Source organism: Desmodus rotundus, chromosome 3 (assembly GCF_022682495.2).
Source record: "Desmodus rotundus isolate HL8 chromosome 3, HLdesRot8A.1, whole genome shotgun sequence".
Classification (NCBI taxonomy): Eukaryota; Metazoa; Chordata; class Mammalia; order Chiroptera; family Phyllostomidae; genus Desmodus; species Desmodus rotundus.
This window is the reverse complement of record NC_071389.1, coordinates 93,496,179-93,518,544: the sequence shown is the minus strand read 5'-3', so window position 1 is coordinate 93,518,544 and position 22,366 is coordinate 93,496,179. Positions and strand designations below refer to the sequence as shown.

General features: G+C 41.3%; 2 protein-coding genes across 6 annotated transcripts in view; one reads left to right on the top strand and one right to left on the bottom strand.

The window, feature by feature from the left end:
- Positions 1–5,585, bottom strand: part of LOC139440759 (uncharacterized) — a 111,523-nt gene extending 105,938 nt beyond the window's left edge. Inside the window, exon 1 of the mRNA XM_071220788.1 lies at positions 4,880–5,585. Within this exon, the coding sequence (XP_071076889.1) occupies positions 4,880–5,585 (706 nt within the window). The remainder of the gene's footprint in view (positions 1–4,879) is intronic.
- Positions 5,505–22,366, top strand: part of DUSP22 (dual specificity phosphatase 22) — a 65,354-nt gene continuing 48,492 nt past the window's right edge. For all 5 annotated transcript variants that reach the window (XM_053920462.2, XM_024552335.4, XM_071220977.1 and 2 more), the window contains exons 1-2: positions 5,505–5,659; positions 15,059–15,092. In XM_053920462.2, coding sequence (XP_053776437.1) covers positions 5,639–5,659; positions 15,059–15,092 — 55 coding nt within the window. In that variant the 5' untranslated portion in view covers positions 5,505–5,638. The remainder of the gene's footprint in view (positions 5,660–15,058; positions 15,093–22,366) is intronic.

The window sequence follows — 22,366 nt, the reverse complement described above, 5'->3', positions numbered from 1 at the left end:
GCTCCGGAGAGCATGAACATGGTACTGTATAGAAGGCAACTGGTAAGGGTTCATAGGTGTGTCTCTTTGTGTGCAGGTAAATTAGGGTAAGAAAGCAAGGCCCAAATTGTATCTTCTACCAGTACTCTCAGACCTAAATGAAAAAGATGATTATTCTACTTAGTCTAAAAAGGTATTAGTGGTTCAGATTTTGGCAGTTGTTTTGAACTTGGATCACCAACCAAGAAAATTTTTTGGGTTTTTTTTAAACCATGAAAAGGACTTTTTTTTTTAATCTCTGCTAGACCTTCCTTGGCAGAGATAAGGAAGTATACAGGTCAAGTCAAACCATTCCGGATAAGGAAAATAACCATATTCAACCTACAAGATGGATTTTCATAAGCCAAGAATGGTTTCTTAACCAAAGGTAACGAACAACATGATATCAAGGGCAGAGCTACAGAAAGTATTGGGCTCTCTCTCTCTTATCAGGGTGCACTCCCTCAGTTTAAAAAACAAAGGACAATAGAACTTTGGTCACTCCTAGATGATAGAGCCATCCCACATGGAGATTACTTTGCTCTAGAAAAGTAAAGGTGGCTAGATGCAGTGTTGAGGGAATACCTGGCATATAAAAAAGGTTAATTATTTATGAACCTGACACTTGGACATATGAATGTTTCTTCACATTTCAGGAAGTATTTTAGGTGCTGGATAGTAAGACTGACAACAATAGGCCCTGCCTGCCCTAACAAAGCTTACAATTTTGGGAACTAAGTATGCTGACAATATGTCAGCATGTGTATACATTAAGACCTATAGGCTGACAGTGTCACCTTCCATCCAGGGCTCTTATTTTTCTTTTGCCTGACACTCTGCTATATTATCTGCCTTACAATTCCATTCCTTCCAGACTGACCTTGCCTCTGCGATCCCTCCCAGAAAACTCTACATGCTGACACACTTTGACTCCCAGCTAAATGCCTGCTAGCATCTCTTTATTAACCTCCTTCCAGATTCTCCAACTCCCTCTCTCTCTGCCCAGCTAGCCTAGCTAGATATCCATTCTTCTTGCTGTTTTTCTCTGACCCCCCAGTCTCCAGTTTTGTCTGCTCTGAGATTTGAGCTCCCCAAACCTCTTAAGTATAAAGAGGAAACCAAGTTCATAATCAGAAGACTGCTTGGAGGGCTGGAAATCAGTGGTCTTTTAAAGGTTGAGGTCACTGCAGGGCCCATTCCACATGGCATGAAGTAGGCAACTGGGTACCCTCTTTCTGGACAGTTCTGGAGAAACAGAAGATGCTTTGTGCTTTTGCTTTGGTAGATGCCACCCTTTTTCTTCTTCCCACAATTCATTAGGTTCTAGCTTTCTTTTATTTTCATTCATGCTTTGGCTAGATTAGTTCTTCATTTTAACTTCTTGTTCTTAATTTGGGACCTAACAATTCTGTAAAGAACTAACATTATCTATTAGTGTAGATGTAACTGGTTATCAAGCAAGAAAAAGAGAGAAAAGAATGACAGAGAAAGAGAGATTTCATTTCTGTGGCCCCATTGTCCACGTAATAGTGGCAGGAGGTACATTTTTCTCTCCAGGAACTGAAGACATTTCCAATTGTCATTAACTGAGGGGTGCTACGGACAAATAGTAGCCGACAAATAGTAGCCGTGGCCAGGAGTGCTGCTAAATATCCTACTTTGCAAAGGACAGCTTCCCCACCCCCAACACACACGAAACATTATTCAGCCCAAAATGTCAGCAATGCTAAAGGTTGAGAAACTCTAAATCTCTGGATTACAGTATATTCAAAAGGCCAAGGAAGATTACATAACTACTTCTCGCTTAGGCAGAAGTTTATCTCAATTCTCTGAAATTATCAGTAACACCCCTAATGATTTGGCTGACTGTGATAGTTAAGCTTCTGCTTGTGGGATTTCACACACTCCCACCTTAAAGTTCAAAGAACTGCTCACTAACCAGTTATCCTTAACCACATGTGTATGGACCAGCTGGCCCACATGACTGATAGACCATTTCTCACTGGGCACACATGAAGGCTTAATTGTTTAGGAGTTGTTGCCAAAATTTGTGGTGTTAGATGTGCATCATGATAGACATAAAAATGGCAGGAAGAAAAGTGGAAGTAAAAAATCTTATATGGAGAGAAATTCCACTGGGTTTATCATGCCTTACAAACTTTGTGAGTGAGAGAATGCAAAAAGATTTCCTTTAGATGGGAAGCATACCAGCTTTGACCAAGAGTAACCTTCCTTCCCTCTTTTCCTTCCATCATCAGGAGCTATAAGAGCAGGAAGAAAAGAAAGAGCTTGGAAACGGGCAGGCCACCTGTTTGGCCTGAGAGTTTCAGCTGTGAGGTTGTGCTATGAAGAGAGAAAATAGAGGCATGTTGCCAAATTGGATCAGACTTTCCCTTCCTTTTTTTAGTAACAGAAATGCAAGACCAACAAACTGATAAAACTGTTATGATGGAGGGAGGTGGAGCAAGGTCTAGGATAGGATGGAGGGAAACAGTCATTTTTGTTTGTGTTTCAATAAAACTTTATTTACAGAAACCAAACCAGCTGGCCATTGGGCTATAGTTTGTAAGCTTCTGATATACTAAGTAGACAATGTGCATTTTAAATATAAAGATGCAGATATTGTAGGTTAAAAGAAAAATATACCACACAAACACAAATCATCAGAAATTTGAAGTGGCTAAATTAGTCTTAAACAAACTAAATATCTGGACAAGAAGAAAGACTTCTTTACCAAAAATAACAAGGAAATTTTATAATGATAAAAATGACAGTTTATCAAGAGAACATGCTGTCCTAAATGTGTATGCACCTAACAAAAATCTTAAAAATATATGCAGCAAAAGCATATAGAATTCAAAAGAGAAATAGTTAAATCCACCACTATAATGAGGTATTTCAACTTTCTTTTCTCAACAACTGTTAGAAAATGTAGACAGCAATCAGTAAGTAAACAAACCTGTTACAACTGTAAAATCCAATCTATGAGGAAAATAATCCTTTACGGATACCCTCCCCACTCCTGGACACACACAAAATAATAAATTTTAAAAATCTGACTCTTCTGACATCTTATGTTAATGGTCTCTTCTTTTCTCACTTAACAAAAATATATAAAATAAAATAAAATAAAAATTGAGAACATAAAATCTTAAATTGAGAATCTGAGCATTTTACAGGGCCATACTGAAAGGAGGCCAGAGTGCCAGATCTTCTGTTAGACGAACACCATGGCAGGTTCTGAGCCTAGGAGAGATTGTTAAGCAAATGATCTGAGCTAGAGAAATACACCTATAAGGATTGAAATAAGAGAAAGAACAAGTTCCAAATGAATGACAAAAGAAAATTTGGGTATGGATTTGTTATTTATGGGCAAGTACCATCTCATGAACTGGTTGTGTTCCCTAAAGTTCACTTGGCTACTGGAAGCAACAACAGCACAAGTAGAGTGGAAGGAAGTAGGAATAGTTCACTGGTTGCTGGATAGGACTTTCAAAAGTTCATAGTGCAATGCTTATTTTAAGGAGAAAGAAAGTGGTTCAGAAAAGTTGATCATCATGCCCACGATCACTGTGAGATTTAGGAACAAAAGTGGGTCTTGGGATTCCCCAGGCAGTCCACTAACCATGCTGTGTTGTCTTCAAGCAGGAAGTCAGTAAAAATGATGATGAGGAGCAGAGGGGTAAGAGGTGGGCTGCCAGGGTGACTGGGAGCCAGGCAGGAAGGAGTAGAAGAAGTGAAGGTGGTAGGAAAGGAATATTCCAGAATTAAAGGGCAGAAAGTGTGATGCCTGGTTTGGGTCTCATCCTACCTGCAGTAGACAATTTTGAGTGTACTCTGCGTGGAGGCTTCCTATATGTGGGGATTTGGTACCTACTGTTTCACAAAAGATGTGGCATACAAGGAAAGAAATGGCCAAGACGAAGTCTGCAAGTTCTTTCCAAAACGTCTGCATTTTCTCACTGCTATTTTCTCATCCCCCTGAAATTCATTAATTTATTCAACAAATATTTACTCAACCCCCCTGTCTGTGCCAGGTACTGTCCCAGGCCACATGGCTATAGTAGAGAATAAGATGGACAAGGTCCAGTTCTTCTGGAGTTTGCTTTCTAGTGAAACAGATAAAAAGTAAGCAAATAAATGTGATAATATCTGATCCTGTTAAGTGTTACGAAGAAAATAATACAGGGTTAATATGATAGTGACTAGATGATCTACGTTGGGTGATGAGGAAAAGCCTCTTAGAGGAAATGACATTTGGTGATATGCAAAATGCTAAAAAGATTGAAATGTCTAGGTAGAGAGCAGAGTCCACACAAAGGCCCAAGTGTGTGATCAAGCCTGGTATGATCAAGGAACACACAAAAAGCCAATGTGGCTGTAACTTTTAGTGAATAAGGAGGAGCAGATGAAATGAGGTCATCAGGGATGAGCTCAGCCCTATCAGACAGATGCATGTGTTCGTGTAACAAACATTCATTAAGTACTTACTATGCCCAGGGCATTGCTGAACATATAAAAAATGAAACTGAGAAACCCTATCTCAAGGATTCTGTCCCCACGTAAGAAGTTAAAAGTTTTAGTAAGGGTGATGGAACACTCAAAATAACTCTGCTACGGGTTAGAAAGTGTTCCACTCCAGACAGAATCACAACGCAGACATTACTATGTCCCTTAACAAGGACAGGGGCTTTCCAAATCCAATTGTATCGACACACCCATGCACCTACCAGAGCCAGTTTATAATCTAAATAGGGACACACTAGATGTCCAAAGCCACGGTAAGAGGTCTGAGATACGGCCATCTGCTCCCCCAGGGTAAGGAGGTAGGGTCATTTCAGAGATGAGTAACCGAGCCCACCTTTCCTCATCGCGTACGCCTTCTCGGTCTTCGTGGGTGGGGAAGAGCCATAGGAATCCCCCGACCCGGGCCTAAATCCGCAGCATTCAGAAAAACCAGTCAGGGGAGCCGCGGTGATTAGCACCTGATTCACCCAGGCACTCCGTGGCGGGGTGGCGACTGCTCGTAACAGCCACCGCCCCCGACCCCACGAGTCGCCCCACGGGTAAAGGTCTGCGGATGTTTTGGTGACTTGAATCTGTCGGAGCTGGCTGGTGACGCTCAGCCTCTGGGAAGGGGAGACGCCAGCGCACCCCCCGTGCTCCGCCCCCGCCCGCCCGGCTCCGGGAACGCGCGTGCGCGCCGTGGCCGCCGGGCGCCGGGAGCTGTGGTCCGCGCCCCTCCCCCCGCCGGCTGCCGGGAGCCGGACTACAGGTCCCAGGGAGCCGGCCTGGGAGGGGTGCGAGGGCCTCGCTCCCGGCGTACGCGGGCGCAGCGAGACCGTTTCTCGGCAAAGACGCTGCTGCTGTGCCCGACCCGACCGGGAAGTCCAGGGAGGACAGACGGAAAGCCCCAGAGTCCGTGCCGGGTCCCTGGAGCCAGCCCTGTCTCCGGGAGGGCCCTGGTTCTCGTTGTTATTGTTGTTTATACTTAGAGCACGAAGTTCCTCCCCAGCGCCTCCTCCCTCCCGCCCCACCTGCTCCTGGTCCTCCTGCGGTAACGCCATTAGGGAGCCTGCGCCCTCACTACCAAGGGTGCTTGAGTTCGCATTCAGCCACCATGGGGAATGGGATGAACAAGGTAAAGTGTCCTTCTTTCCTCTGTGCTGTTTTTGCCTCCACTTTTCAGCCTTCCCTCCGGCGGTGTTTGCGGGTCAGAGAAAGCCCCGCCGCTTGCCTGGTCCTTGCCCGCACCTGCCTCCCCGGTGTCGGGTCCCCGCGACTTGAACGTGGGGAGGGGGCGGTGCATCTGGGCGGTGCTGGGTGAGTCTGCGTTTCCAGGCACCCCCTCTCCCCCGGGGCCCCGCTGGCTTCCGGCTGAGCAGCACCCCCTTCCCCTCCCTCCCGCCCGCCAGCCCTGCCCTTGGTGTTCTGCGGCTGACGACCAGCATGCCCTTTAAAAGCGTTGGTAGTTCTTCCGACGCTTTTGCGAGCTCTGCGGTTTCTTCATTTTCTCCCCACTTCACTCCCAGACTGGGCTTTTGAAGCGTCACCACCCGTGTCATTAGTAAACTGCAGTAGATAGGTGTATTCTATTCTGTAACTTCCTTTTCTTCTCAGGGTTACCCCCCGCCCTGTGTGTAAGATAAGACTTTCTTGTGGACAGAGAATTTGACAGAGGCCTAAGTCCTGGGGTTGGTGGGGCGAGGGCGGGACAGGTGAGAGAACAGATTCAGAGCTACTGGGTCATGTGGCTTCTGCAGCAAGGCCAACCTGTTGACTGACTGCTTGCGCAGATCATGCCTTCTAGAAAAAACGTGCACCTCTCTTCTCTTTGTTCTGGCCCCCACCTTATGCTCTCGTTTCTCCAGACGCCCACCCCTCAGGCTGTGGGGTAGTCTTGTAGGCTTCCTGGCACTGGAAGGTACCAGACGTCAGCTCTTGCAGTTAAGAGTTGCCTGGGAGTTGGCCGTGTATGTATTCATGGCAACTACAAGGTTAAAGGATGCGTGATCTGGTACTACTGGTTTAAAGGAAAGACATTAAAGCAGAAACTTTTTAAAAAGCCCTCAACGAAGACAACTCCACAGGTCTTTAACATGGTCCTGGGGCACAGATTTAGCTTCTGGTCTTCTGCTTCTCTTCCCCAACTGAATTCCACTCACCCACTTCTCCACGTTCATTCAGATTTCATATTTGGTGGATGTAACCAAATCAGTATTGATTTGGTTCTTTTAGCTGGAGTGTTAGATGTGGGGTAGGGAATGTTAGGTGATAAGGAAAAGAGCAGTAGAAGTAGTCCTATGTGCGTAGTTAACTCTTTTCTCCTGCCCACATTGTATTTCTTATGCTCTGCAGATCCAGTTTATGAAAGAAGTATTGTGCGTTTTGGGCCTGCATATCTGAGGTTTTTGGTAACCAGAATTGTATTCATTGTGTGTGGGTTGTTTTTGTTGGGGGGGAATGGATGGTGGGACACTGATCAAGTTTGGAAACAGACTGTCTTTTGAATAAATACTTGGCATTATGTCCCCATTAGAACTGGAGTCATCAGCACCACAAGTCTTCTGCTCCTTCAATTAAAACAGAACAATAAGGCTGCTTTCACAAGTTTGCTTTCCCATTAATTGTAGTCATACCTTAGCTTTCCTTTGTTCTTTCTACAGTTTTTTCCACTTAATTTGTTCACTCTCCAGCTCTTTCATCATTTAATTTGTTACACTTGTATTATAATTTAAAGAACATATTTCAAACTACAAATGATTGTCCAAGGGTTCAAAATTAATTTCAGGGTTGTCAACAAAAGCAGCATATTCAAATCATAATTTTACCTTTCAAAGAAAGTAATAAATTTCTTGACAATGTTATTATACTAACCATCTTGTATTGTAAATAGAACTACTATGTCCAATGTAGGTGTAGAGAAACATACATACAGATAGATTTAGAGACATCTTTAATTCAACAAAATGTTTATTGTGTACTTGCTGTTATAGTCAGGTGCTGTGCTGGTAGAGGTGATGGGGTTAGAGTATAATGGTAATGACACAAACAAAGGGCTTTCACAGAACGTGCAGTATAGACTGGTGATTGCCCAATAGAAATATGTGAGCCATATATTTAATTTAAATTTTGTTAGTAGCCACATTAAAAAAGTAAACAGAAACAGGTCAAATTAATCATAATAATCTATTTTATTTGACTGAAATATATTCAGAATATTGTCATTTCAACATGTAACCAATGTATAAAATTATTCATACAATGCTTTATAGCTTTTTTGTACTGTCTTCAAAATGTGGCGTATATTTTATACTTAACCATACCTCATTTGGAATTAGCCACATTTTAAGTACTTAACCACTGTGGCTAATGGCTATTGTATTACACAACATGGGTGTTTGTAATTGTGTGTGTGTGTGAGAGAGAGAGAGAGAGAGAGAGCACGCACATACAAACACAGGGTGGGGAGGAATAGAGGCTGCAGAGGATAAGATAGGCAATTTCAGAAGCTTGGGCTTAATAGACATGATGATAGAAAGCTAGAAGTGTCATTTAAGTCTGGCCAAGGATCCTGCTGGGGTAAAGATGTCTAAGCTGAGGTCAGAATGAATCGCTGAAAGTTACAAGATTAGTTAGTGGCATAGTAGGTTGCTGTAAGCCAGAAATTAAAAGCCTTAACTGGAATTATTTCATGTGTTACCGTGACTTGGATCTAGGCTTCATTGTTTCCCTATGTGTAAAAAAAAAAAATGTTGATATGCAGAATCAGTGGAATTATTATAAGGTGCTAACCATAGAAATGCTTTTCTAAGAACATTTATAAGTTACATATAATAAATACCCTTAGAACTAAAACCATAATTTACAGTATGTGTGTTCTGAGGTTACTGAGACAAAATTTCTTTCCAATCTCAGTCAAGTTGGTCATCCTTGGTAAAGGAAAATATATGAACTAACCCATGCAGATCCTGTTCTGACTGCTTTGAGTATAGCAGTTTTTATTTACATTTCATGCCCTCATAGAGGGTCTTACCCAGTTGTACCAGTCTCTTGTGGAGAATGTCATGCCCATTTCAGGTATACACAGTTTGTTAACACAGAATATAAAGGAAAGAGGCTCCTGTATCCTGGCCAATTGAAGATGATGAGAAAACACAGAAAGAGAACATAGCAGTTGTGTTTTATTATTTTTTGAGTCTCATATCACATGCCTGCAGTTTATAAAATCCAAGCCTCACTATAGTCCTAGGAGGTCAGTCTATCTTATCCTTTTTGTACGAGGTTCTACGGATTGGGAAATGGAGACTTAGAGAGATTAAATATTATGACTAAGGTCATGATGCTAGGAAATGGCAGAACTGGATTTGGAATCCAGTTCCCACTAATTTTGAAGATTGTAGCCGTCTTTCCTTTGAGCTAGGATGCCAGTTCATCCCAAGTGAATTCTGAAGACACATAAAAGTAACTTGAAAAACTCCCCAGAGTTACAAATTAATTGCAAAATAGGAAAGCCACCCCCTCTCTTCATTTTTGACATTGATTAAGAGGAGGAAGAAAAGGCAGGCAACTAAAGCTATCATTTCATTAATTTTTGTGTGATTCCCAAATAGATTTCTCTGAACTGGCCCAAATTATAATCACTGATGAGCTTATTGTGTGCCAGGAAATGTTTTGAGACTTTAACACATAGAACTTATCTGATCCTCACCACATCCCTGTGAAGTAGGTACTGTTATTTGTATTCCCATTTTACAGATGAGGTACACAGAGATTAAGTGACCAGCCCAAAATTACCCATTGGGTAAGTGGCAGAGCCTGGACTATAAGCCAGATGATCTGGTTCATAGCCATAATGCAGAGTGCCTCAGTGTGCTACTAAGATCAGTCTAGTAAGTGTCTCTAGGAGGATTAGGGTTAAATTGAATAGGCTATTGCATGCCAATGTCATGTTTCTGTAGAGCCTTTGCAAACTCCTAATTGACTCAAAGTTCTCTCAAGTATCTAAATCCCAAAATCTTTTGGGGGGGGGGCTATAAAGAAAACTCCTGTCCTTATTGTCATTTCATTAGTCTTAAGTACTAGAATACCTCATTAAAAAACAAAAATCTAGTCTTTCTAGCCAGGATTATGTTGGAGAAATCCACCCCAAATGCTTCCATGTGCATATTTTTATCTTGATCAACCCTAACTAATGACCTAAAAACAGGCTCAAGTATTACCATGCTAGGGTAGGATATGAGGACCTTCTGGCTCTGGTGTCTTTTACCCCACTGACTGTCAGGATTGGTTCAATTCATCCAGTGCTCAGCTGCACAATCTGGTGGCCTCTTCCTTTCTCATGGCTCCGTGTCCTCTGAGAGCGTCCTTCCTGGTGGAAAAGGGTGCTGTCCCAGTGTTTATAGGAAGCTTACTCCTATAGCTTCCTCATGGTAATGGGAGGCAAACACTTCAATTAGAGTATCACTTTTTCATGAGAGACCCACTATTATGAAAGAAAGAGGGATGGTAGTATCAGAAAGCCTCACTTGGAGTGTCTCTACCACTCTGCTGCTTCTTGCTGTGATCTTGAATAAGACACAATGTTTCTGAGCTTCAACTTACTTCCCTCGATTCATAGTGATGTTGGATAGCTTATCTAGTCTCCTTATTTGCTCTAAAATGAGTATAATGATACTTACCTCACTTTCTACTCAAATTCTTGAGATAAGCAAATGAGAATTTATTAGAAGACATTTTTGAGAACTGTAAAGTACAAATCTGCACTTGGATTTGGTGCATCAATAGTTATAGTGGTGATGGCATCTGCCTTGGATATGGTTGACATCTGTTTTAGAATGGCTTTTTTCTCCTTAGGAAGATAAGGGAGTATAGTCGCAAAAGGAGTATAGTTCAGGGGGAAAAGAGCAGGAGGAATATGCCCCATGTGTATAGTCCAGGGTTTCTCAGCTTCTGCAGCATTGTTCTTTGTTGTGGGGACTGTCAAGTGCATTTTAGGAGTTTTAGCAATATCCGAGGCCTCTACCCACTAGATGCCAGTAGTTCCCTCCCCCCATGTGACAACCAAAAATGTGTCCAGGTATTATTGCTGGATGTCCCCTGGAGGGCAAAATCATCCCCCATTGAGGGCTCTTCACTCAGAATCTCCTGAGGCCTGTGTGATCTGGAGCTGAATCATTCTTAAAAGGAGGAAGAGGACCTAAAAGGTTGAGAAGCACTGTTTTGGTATGGTAAGGAGCTGGAAATTCAGACATCTTAGTCTAGTAGATGCTGCTCTTTCCACATGGCAGCACCTGACTTGGTTGCTTTCATAATTCACCCAGTTGTCCATTCACCCATTCATCAAATTATGTTATTGAACACCTGCTATTGTCCAGGCACTATACTAGATCCTGTAGGGGGAAATAAGTGTGAAAGACAAGAAGATCCTGCCACCCAAATTAGCCCTAGGCAGCTTACAGAGGGATCCCTTTGTGGGAGGTGAGTGTCTTATGAGTGGCACACTGGTACAGCTGTGTCTGTGGGGCTGATGGTAGCTCCATGATGGTGGTCTCTCTGTCTCCTCTACACCACCCCTGGATACTTTCTCTTTTCAACATTGTAGTTTTATTTCATATTAAAGGAATAGATGTTTAAGGCATATGAGTGTACATAAGACTATTCTCAGAATCTTCCTTTTATAAGTGCAAACTGGTTAAGTCCATAAACAAATGGCATTAAGAAAGTCTGTGACATTTAACCCTTCAGGAATCCACCAAAGTTCTTCCCCTTACCCTGGCTTTAAAATTCAGAAAGTCCTTTCTGACCTAGGGATAATCACAAACCCTCCCAGTCCCATTACCCGTAGCACTGCTTGACCAAGAATTGCCACCCTTATATCTGTTTGGGTGGTGGTCCTAAATTCCACCATATCCTGAAAAAGTAAGAGAACTGTATAAAAAGTCAATTCAAAATATTTTCTGCCTTAGAAGCAGTATCCTTTTGTGCTTAAGAGTTTTTTTGTGGCTAAGGAGTTGATTTTATGCATTTTTGTATAAAGTTGTCAGTTGTCAGTAAAGTTTGGATGTGAATAATATTCATCAAGAGGAGTCATCGACCATGGAAAATTTTTAGCATGGTCCCAAAGGATTACTATAGAAGGAGTCTACCTTTCATAATCTATCTTAAGACAGTCTTTTAACAGAAAACAAGAGTCTTTATTGACCAGCAGTGTTATCTTCCTTCAGTGATTTATCTTTTCATGTGCCAGGCTCAATGGTAGGATTTTGGGACACAGCAGGGCAGAAGACAGACATGGCCCCTGCCTCAAGGTCAATCAAAAAAGTAAGCAAATTAAGTAATTTTAGGTATGGATAAATGTGATGAAGAAAGTAAGACAGAGTGATGTGATAGAGTGTTAGGGAGTTTAGTGGTTGGGAAAGACCTCCCTAGGAGCTGTCATTTCATGGGACACCTAAATGACAAGGAGCCGCCTAGGCGAACAATGGGGAATGAACAGTTGTTTCTAAGGCCCAAAGATGGCTAGGATCAATTCTAAACTTAATCTTTTAGAGTCACAGAACATTCCCAAGTTGCATTTGTAAATTTTTTCCCTGCTCTATCCTTCCTTCTTACCAGGTGAGGATGGTTTCACACCTACTGTGTTCTTGCTTCTGGACTGAATTCAGACTCCATGAACTCACATGTTATCCCAAATGAATACTCACCTCTTCCCTGGGCTCCTCTATAAGCCATCTCTCTCCTAGCAAATTATTTTGTTTAATTTAATTTTCTTTTTTTTGTACTTAGGGATTACTAGCAACAATAATATAGGGGAAGTTGGATCAATTTTTTTTGAGTTTCATGTTTGAACTACAAAGGTGATTGGTGTAGAAGTTTAAATTTCATGGGTTTTTTATTCTCGTTGAAAAAAAAAACCCTGTAATTTTTCTCCCTGCCAGTGGTCAATCCTCCAGCCTCCCTTAATCTTGTTTTGTAATTTTATATGGAATAAACTACAGAAAATGAGATTGAGAAATTTACTTTTTATTTCCAGTTTGTGAAGCTCTAGCTTACTCTTCTGGTCTGGGAAATGTAGTTAAAACTTTACTGACACAACTCTGTCTTCTCCTTATATTGCTTAAAAATATTTTAACTGCATACAAAATGTACATCTAAAATGATTTTATTAAAATGATTTTTAGTAAGTTGGCTCCTTGATTTTCGTGAGTTCACACCTCTGCCTCTGCCAGCTCTCTGCCCTGGTATCCCTTCAGAATGCTGTTCTCCAGCCCCAGCCCCAGCCCCAGCCCCTGGCCTGGGATCACTGACCCCACATGGAAGTCTGACCAGGCAGATAGGGACAAAGTTTGTTCTTGCAAGCATCATTTAACATTGGTTCATCTCTCTCCTTCCCTTGCTTCATCTCATCTCACCCTATTCACATTGGTTATCTCTTCACTGTAAAAACATTTACTTAAGTACCCTACCAAGTGAAAACCATTTGAGCTTAGAGAAAAGATGAACATAAAATATGATGCAGGCAACAGATAAACTAGACTTGTCATGGGCCATAGTCAGCCTGTACATGTGTTTTATTTATCTATCACAATACTGAAAGTTGTTTGTCTTAATGCAGTTGACATTCTTTGAAAATCAGGCTGTTTCCCATAAAACCTGGATGCTGGAATTGGGGGGACCTGGCCTGTGTCTCTGTGTCCTTTTATGTGGCAAAGACTCGGGAAGGTGCTTGGCATAGGGCAGAGGCCGTAGACATAAAAACCTCAATCCTTGAAGGTCTCACTTGCTGAGGTGTCAGGTTTCGATATTACCCTGATAGCTACTTGAAGTCCTAAGATGATTTTAATCTGAAATATCATGTGATCAACTTTGCATGTTGGAGGTAGGTTGAGGAATCCTTTGGACTTGTCAAGTCCAGAGGCAGGGAGATCTCTAGGAAGCTCTTGCAGTAAATCAGGGGGGAGGGCCTAAGAAGCTGAACAAAGGAACTGCTGCGCTAAAGCTCCGAGAGTAGTAGAAGGAAGTGCTACATGAGGAATAAGTGGAGTTCAAAGTAGGAGGAATCTCCTGTCAGAGTGACTTCTGACTGGTTCTTGCAGTGCCACTGGGGTGCTGCTTTCAGGGTGGGTGGGACTTTGCTAGTCTGTGACTTGCCTGATGGTTTGTTAAGCTCATTTACATTTGTATATTTTTCTGGCTTCAAAGGCTTACATCAGGGTCTGTGGTCCCAACGACAGAACCCAAATGTGCCTGCTTTAGGTAGAATAGGTCAGAAGGCCCCTGTAGTAATTTGTACACATTCCATCAGTTTTTAGTAAGGCAAAGATGCTTGAAGAACTCCATGCCTGTGAAGAGTGGACTGAATTACTGTGTGCTGCTTTTAGAGTTCTTGGTGGGAGTGGACAAAAATAAGGAGTGAGAAGCAGAGAGGATGTGGAGTGGTGGTGCTAACATAAGGGTGTTGCTTAGGAACTGGGGGTGTGCAGGGATGCTTGTGAAAAATATAGTCCCTGGTCCCCATCTCAGATCTACTGAATCATACCAATAGATCTGGAATGATTCTACTGGATTGGAGGCTTGGTCTGGGGGCTAGTCCATAAATTTGAATTTTTAACAGATTTTGGTGATTCTGATGGATAGTTTGGTTTGAGAACAACTTCTTAGGAGTAGACCCTTAGGAGCAGATGTATATTTTTAGTTAACTTGCACATTTAGATAGTCCAGTTATTCATTTAGCAACTCTTTATTGAATGATAATCATGGGCTTGCTGTGGGCCAGGAGCTGGGTATGCAACTGTGAGTGACAGGATGTGTTTGCTGCCCAGAGAGCTTTCCAGACCAGCAGAGTGAACAGACCTTCACCTAGTAATGCCTCCATGACATCATCACTACAAGGGGAGCACAGCAGATTGTGGGCACCAAAGCAGGGGTCTATTCCAGACTCGGGCATCAAGACAAGGCCTCCTTTGGGCATGAGGAAGAGCTGCCCAACAGTGGGAACAGCATGTACAAAGGCCTCAGACAGCAGAGGGTGGGTTTGCTGGAGCTGTGAGAGAAGGATGGGATGTCCAAGAGTATGTAGGGTGGTGGAGGGAGTGTGTAGGGTGTAGTAAGAAAAGGAGGAGTCATGGGAGAAAAGGCCGGCAAGAAGGGTAGAGGGGATACTGGAGGCACTTGAGTTTGTGGCTGGACTCAGGTTTCCAAAGAGCAAGCACTTGAGGGGCTTGAAGTAAGGAAGGATACATGAGATCCATGAGGACCTGTGGGGGATCCTGGTCTTTTAAGTTCTGTGAGTTGATGGACACTAGCGTACCACCATCCATACATTTTTAGGTCAGGCTTACTACTGGCCATGAGCAGGCCAAAGCCTTGGAGACTGGTTAGGCGTGCTGATCATCTCGGGAGGTGCTGGAAGTGGATGTTGCAGGCGGCCTGCCTGAGCTGTGCTACAGCTACTCTGCTGAGGGCCCCGCCTCTGTGTGCAAAGCACTCTCATTTTTAGGTCTATAACACTCACATCTGGTCTATGTCTCTCCCCTAGATCCTGCCTGGTCTCTATATTGGCAACTTCAAAGGTGAGTTGGTTTTGTTTCATTTTTGTGTTTTTGTATTATTTTGGTAAAATATGTATAGTATAAAATATGCCATTTTAATCATTTTAAGTGTATAGTTCAGTGGCATTAACTACATTCACATTGCTAACAATACCACCATCCACCTCCACAACTTTTTCATCTTCTCCAACTGAAAGTTAGTACTTCTAATACTCATTTAGTACTAACGATAATACCCATTAAACACTACCTCCTCATCACCACCCCTATCCCCTGGAAACCACGACTTTCTGTCTTCTATGAATCTGACTACTCCAGGAACCTTATATAAGTGGAATCATACAGTATTTGTCTTTTTGTGTCTGGCTGATTTTACTTGGCATAATGTCCTCAAGGTACATCCATATTATAGCATGTGTCAGAATTTAATTTTTAAGTCTGGATAATATTCCATTTTATATATATACCACATTTTGTTTATTCATTCATCTGTTGATAGACATTTGGATTGCTTCTACCTAAAGGTAAGTTTGCCTGTTTAAAAAGTCAGCTTTAGCCTTCTCACACTTGATTGAGCCAAGGTGTAAACTCAGTTTATTCAAAGTCTGGTCTGGACATGGCCACCACATGTGCTCAGGCTCCTTGTAGACCCTCATTCTCATGCCCCAACCCCTTAGCTAATGCCAACAGGGTGATGTAGACTGTTCAGTTTCCAGTTTGACCTCTGATCTTCATTTTAATTCTGCACACTTATTGGAACATAATCTAAAAAAAAATGGCTGAAAGATACACTTAGCAGCCATGTAATTTATTTATAATTTTATCACTTTTTTAGTTATTATTAATAAATTTTGAGAAACGTGTTTGTTTTAATCACCTGGAAAAAATAAGAGGCAAATTTATCTTTGGCAGATTATTCTCATCTTTTGATGACTTTTTTTTTAAGATTTTATTTATTTATTTTTAGAGAGAGGAGAAGGGAGGGAGAAAGAGAGGGAGAGAAACATCAATGTGTGGTTGCCCCTTGTACTCCCCCTACTAGGGACCTGGCCCACAACCCAAGCATGTGCCCTGATTGGAAATCATACCTGTGACCCTTTGGTTCACAAGCCGGCACTCAGTCCACTGCGCCACATCAGCCAGGGCTGATGACTTTTCTTTGGACACATTCCTCTGAAGCTTATTAAATATATATTTATTGATTTGCTGCCAGCTGTTGACTTTTTATTTTTAGCTTCTCTGTCTCAAAATGCTCTGTGGTCACAGAGTTGAGTAGAAACCCATGGAGAAAAGTGCATGGAGGCAAAGAGGCAAGGAGCGGCGGGTTCCCATGCTGTATGATGCCTTGAGTGTATCTAACTTGAAAACATTAGTTCCCTAGCATGAAGATAGGATGTACTACAGGTAGAAAACATGCAGAAACAAGTCGGCTGTGTGGGGTTGAGAGAGCCAAAACTTTGTCATGGGTATCTGAAGTACAACTCCTCCCTCCCTGTTCAAGCCAGAACATACTGTTGTCATTTCTCTGTTGCCTATTTTGTGAGTTCAGATTCAAATTGATTATAAAAACAATCTTTATGATTTCTCTGCATAATATTTATTCCCTCTTTTTCCCTAGAAGGCCTCTATTGCTGCTAATTCTCCTCAAAGAGAATTAAGCACAGGGAGCTGACAGCTAGCTGCCAATTGCTACGAGAACATGTTAAAAATAGTACTGGAGTTCCTAAACCAGTAGGTTTTGTAATTCTGAAAAAAACACCAAGTGCTTTGTGGTAGGCAGCCCAGTGGAGCCGGAATATATTAAAGAGCAAATATCTTTAAGGGTTTATTTAGTGAGTTTTTATTAACTGCTTTCATGGGGAGTATCTTTGTATTTGAAACAGAGTTTAGGATAATTTCTTAGAAATAAATCACTAGGTGAGGTATCTACAAATTAAAAATTGTAATAAAGATCCAAGATGGCAGCAGAGTAGCTGGCAGCTCCAACCACTTGCTCCCAGACCCAGACCAGAATTGCAGTCAAAACACAGAGTGGAGAGTGAGTGAAAGCGTCTTAAGAGTAAGCGAGTGTGCAGACCAGAGCGTGGGGAGTACGTGGCAGTGGGCAAGAACTGGCCCGCCCTGTGTTATAGTATAGCTGGGAGACTCTTTCCAGCGCCAGCCAGGAAAGATCCGAGAAAAACTTTATCTAAAACTGTCAGAGGCTCTGAAAGGTGGTGTCCAGCCCTGACCATAAGAGATGGTGTGATTTTGGGGGAGGGGGACCATGTGAACTGGCCCCCCAGGGGCCAGGGCTATATATCGTAGAGGCCACACAGAAACTATTTTTAAAGGGGCCCCCACACCTTTGCACGCAGGCACACCAGCTCTGCTAACCAAAAACACAGAGGAATAGAGTACACTGAAGGAATGGTAGGACCCAACCCAGTGCGGCTTGAGAGCAGAAGACTGTTCAGAGAGGAGAATTTTGGCCAAACCTCCTGCTAGAGAGCAGCAGGCTTGGGACTGGAAGGCAGGAGCAGAATGCCTGAGATTTGCTACAGCCTTATCACCTTATAGAAAGGCAAGCACAACCCCCACCTGCGGGATTACAGGTCCTGCAGATCAGCGAGTCCAGGCTCAGGAGTTTCCTGCTGGGTACATTACTGCAGGGGGAAAAAAGAAAAGGCTCTGAAAGAACCCTTTACCAGACACTACGAGCTGCAGATCCTTGGACCCTGATGTACTAAACCCAGCAGAGCAGAGAGAGTATAGAGACTGTTGCAACAAGGCACTATCTTTTCTCCTGTATAGCTGTTAACATTCATTTCTTATCCTTCAATTTTGGGCATAATATGGTACCAGGTTTTATATTGTTGTTTATTTCAGATCCTATATTTTGCTCTTCCCTTCTACTCCATTTTACCTTCTTTCTTCTTCATCTTATTTTTAAGTTCTATTTTCTCTCTTGCCACAACTTGTTTCTATTCCACAATCTAACTATTTCTTCCCACTCCAGCCTCAAAACCATTTGTAATTGTCATTAGTCATCTCACATTTGTTTTCCAGTTCTTAAAATACCCTTATTCTCTGTCCACTGTTATCAGTCGTTGCTCATTGGTTGTGGATAAGGTGGTTGTTGTTGCATTTATTCAATCTTTTTTCTAAATAATCACTATTTTTGAATTTCAATTCTCAAATTTTACCGTTCCCTTCTCCCACTACATTTTGCTTTCCTCTTGCCCATTTTTCCATTTTAAATATTGATTTTTCCCTGTCTTAGCCTTGTTTTCATTCCACACTGTTAGTATTCCTTCTCTCTCTATCATCTCAAAATAACTTCTCTTTCCTTTAGACATCTCATAAGCTTCCTCTCTTTTTCCCCTCTTATTCCCATCCCACCTGTATAAATCTTAGCTCTTTGTTGTTGATATTGCTGTGGTGGATCTTTTTCTCCAGTTATGTCCCTATTTAATATATATATATATATATATATATATATATATATATATATATATATATATTCTTTTTGTTGTTTTTTCTCTCACTCAAGATATATATACACACACACACATATACATATATATAAAGTTTCTGTTTAAACCTAATATGATGCTTCCCTTCTCTTATTCCATTCTGCCTCCCTTCCTTACTTTTTTATTTATGATGTAAATTTTATTTTCTTACTCTCTTTGCCTTGTCTCTATTCCCAGCTCTTACTATTGTTCCTCCCTTGACCCTTGCAAAATCACTTATGGTGCAGTCATTTCATATTCTAAATTTCTTATAATAGTCTTAAACCCTTTACACCTTTATTAATATTGGCTTATTTGCTATTGATAGTGTGGTTATGGATGAGGGGTATTTTTGCAGGTGTGTGTTTGTTTCCTGAGCTGTTTAGTTTTCTGCTGGTAGCACCTGTACCACAATGTACAAGACATGGTGGGCAGAGTGACTCTCAGTCTGCCACCAGGAGGGAACGGCCCACCAAAGAATGACCCAACAACAACCAAACCCCAATTACAAGAGAGCCACATAAATGGCATAATGGGCATCAACAGCATCCAATCAGGAGATCAAGGAGATGGTACCACTGAGCCCTACAAGTCTCCTACCACAGAAGGTCACACCATGAAGACAGGGAGCCACAGCAGGTCAGTCTAATACACAGAAACAAACAAAAAGGGTCAACTAAAAAAAGAAATAACCCCCAATTGAAAAGAAAGGAGGAATCCCCAGAAAGACTAAAAAACAAAATTGAAGCAAAAAAACTGTCTCACAGTGAGTTTATAATAATGGTCAGAAGGACACTCAAGGAGCTCACTAAGAACTACAAAGAACTCTAGGAAAGCTACAAAAAAATTACTGTGAACTACACCACCATGGAAGAGGTCATAGAAACTATTGATAAGAGCCAAGGGGAATTGCAAAATACAATATCTGAAATAAAGAACACAGTAGAAGGAAATAAAAGGTGAGATGAAGCAGAGGATCGAATCACTGGGCTGGAGGACAAGGTAGAAAAAAATTCCTAGACAAAGCAACAAAATGAAAAAAGACTCAAAAAGAGTGAAGAGGGGATGGGGGAGGCAGAACAACCTGAAATGTAATAATCCATGTAATAGGGATATCAGAACAGGAGGGGCAAAGGATAGAAAACCTGTTTGAAAAAGTAATGATGGAAAATTTCCCGAATTTGATGAGACAAAAGGTCACACAAATGCAGGAATCACAGGCAAGAGGAACCCAAAGAGGCCCACTGCAAGACACATCATAATTAAAATGGCAACATTCCAAAACAAAGAAAGAATCTTAAAGGCAGCAAGGGAGAAACAGGAAGTAACATACAAGGGAGCCCCGATAAGGTTAGCAACTGAATTCTCAAGGGAAATGCTCCAAGCCAGAAGAGAATGGCAAAATATGTTCCAAGTAATGAGAACCAGAGGTCTGCAACCAAGACTACTTTACCCAGTAAAGTAGGATCGCAATCAAGATAGGAGGCCAAATAAGGAGTTTCCCAGACAAAAGAAGCCTGAAGGAATATACCTCCACCAAACCAGCTATGCAAGAGATGCTAACAGGCTCCTGTAAGGAAAGGAAGGAAGAGAGACAGAGAGAGAGAGAGAGAGAGAAGAACACAGGTACAAAAAATCAGCAATGAATAAGTAACTATCATTAATAACCTTAAATGTAAGTGGAATAAATGCTCCCATCAAAAGATATAGACTAGCTGAATGGATAAGAAAACATGACCCACACATATGCTGCCTACAAGAGATCCACCTCAGGACAGAAGGCGTACACAGGCTGAAAGTGAAGGACTGGACACTAATAATATTCCAGGTAAATGGACAGGAAAAAAAGAACGGGTAGCATACTCATATCAGACAAAATAGACTTCAAAAAATGGGCCATAAAGAGAGAACCAGAAGATCACTTCATAATACTCAAAGGAAGAATCCACCAAGAAAACATAAACATTTCAAATATATATGCTCACAACATAGGAGCACCCAAATACATAAAGAAAATGTTGGAGAACTTCAAGAAAGATGTTGACAGCAACACAATTATAGTAGGGGAATATTAACACCCCACTATCAAAGATGGACAGATCTTCCAAACAAAATATCAACAAAGATATTGTGGCATGGAACAATGCCCTAGATGAAATGGCCTTAACTGATATATATAGAGCCTTTAATCCCAGAGAAGGAAAATACACATTCTTTTCAAATTCACATGGAACATTTTCAAAGGTAGACCACATGAAAGGACACAAAACAAGCCTCAACAAGTTCAAGAAAATTGAAATCATGTGAAACATTTTCTCTGACCATAAGGGACGGGAACTAGAAACAAATCTCAAGGAAAAAAGCCCCAAACACTAAAAAACATGGGGATTGAATGTCATGCTATTAAACAATGAATGGGTGAAAAATGAGATTAGAGAAGAAATCAAAAAGTTTCTGGAAACAAACAAAAATGAATTCACATCAATCCAAAACCTATGGGACACAGCAAAGGCAGTCCTGAGAGGGAAGTTCATACCAATACAAGCCTACCTAAAAAAAAAAAAACCCAAACACCTCAAATAAACAACCTAACCCTAAACCTACAAGAACTTGAGAAACAACAACAAAGACAACCCAGAGTAAGTAGAAGGAAGGAAATAACCAAGATCAGAGCAGAATTAAGTAACATAGAGACTAAAAGAACAATTGTAAGGATCAACAAATCCAGGAGCTGGTTCTTTGAAAGGATAAACAAAATCGGCACGTCATTAAGCAGGCTTATCAAGAAAAAAAGAGAGAGGACCCAAATAAACACAATCAGAAATGAAAAAGAGACTACAACTGATACCACTGAAATACAAAGGATTCTAAGAAATTACTATGAACAACTATATGCCAAGAAATGTGAAAACCAAGATGAAATGGACAAATTTATAGAAAAATATAACCTTCTAAAACTCAATGAAGAAGAAGCAGAAAGCCTGAACAGACCAATAACACCTGATGAAATTGAAACGGTAATCAAAAAGCTTCCAACATAAAAAAGTCCTGGACCAGACGGTTTCACAGGAGAATTCTACAGAGCATTTGAGGGAAAGCTAACCCCCATCCTCCACAGATTACTTCAAAAAATTCAAGAAGATGGAAGACTCCCAAACTCATTTTATGAAGCCAACATCATCCTAATCCCATAAGCAGATAAAGACATAACAAAGAAAGAAAACTTCAGGCCAATATCGCTGATGAACATAGATCCTAAAATCCTCAACAAAATGTTGACAAACCGCATCCAGCAATACATTAAAAAGATCATACACCATGACCAAGTAGGATGCATCCCAGGGATGCAAGGATGGTACAATATTCGCAAATCAATAAATATAATACACCACATAAACAAAATGAAAGACAAAAATCACATGATCATATCAATAGATGTGGAAAAAATTTTGATAAGGTACATCACACATTTATGACAAAATCACTGAGCAAAGTGGGGATAGAGGGAGCATTCCACAACATAATAAAGGTCATATATGAGAGACCTACAGCCAACATCATACTCAATGGACAAAAACTTAGAGCTTTCCAACTAAGATCAGGAACGAGACAAGGATGCCCTCTCTCATCACTCCTATTCAACATAGTATTGGAAGTAATAACCACAACAATCAGACAAGAAAAAGAAATAAAAGGCATCCAAATTGGAAAGGAGGAAGTAAAACTGTCACTGTTTGCAGATGACATGATAGTGTACATGGAAAATCATATAGAGTTCACCAAAACACTACCTGACCTAAT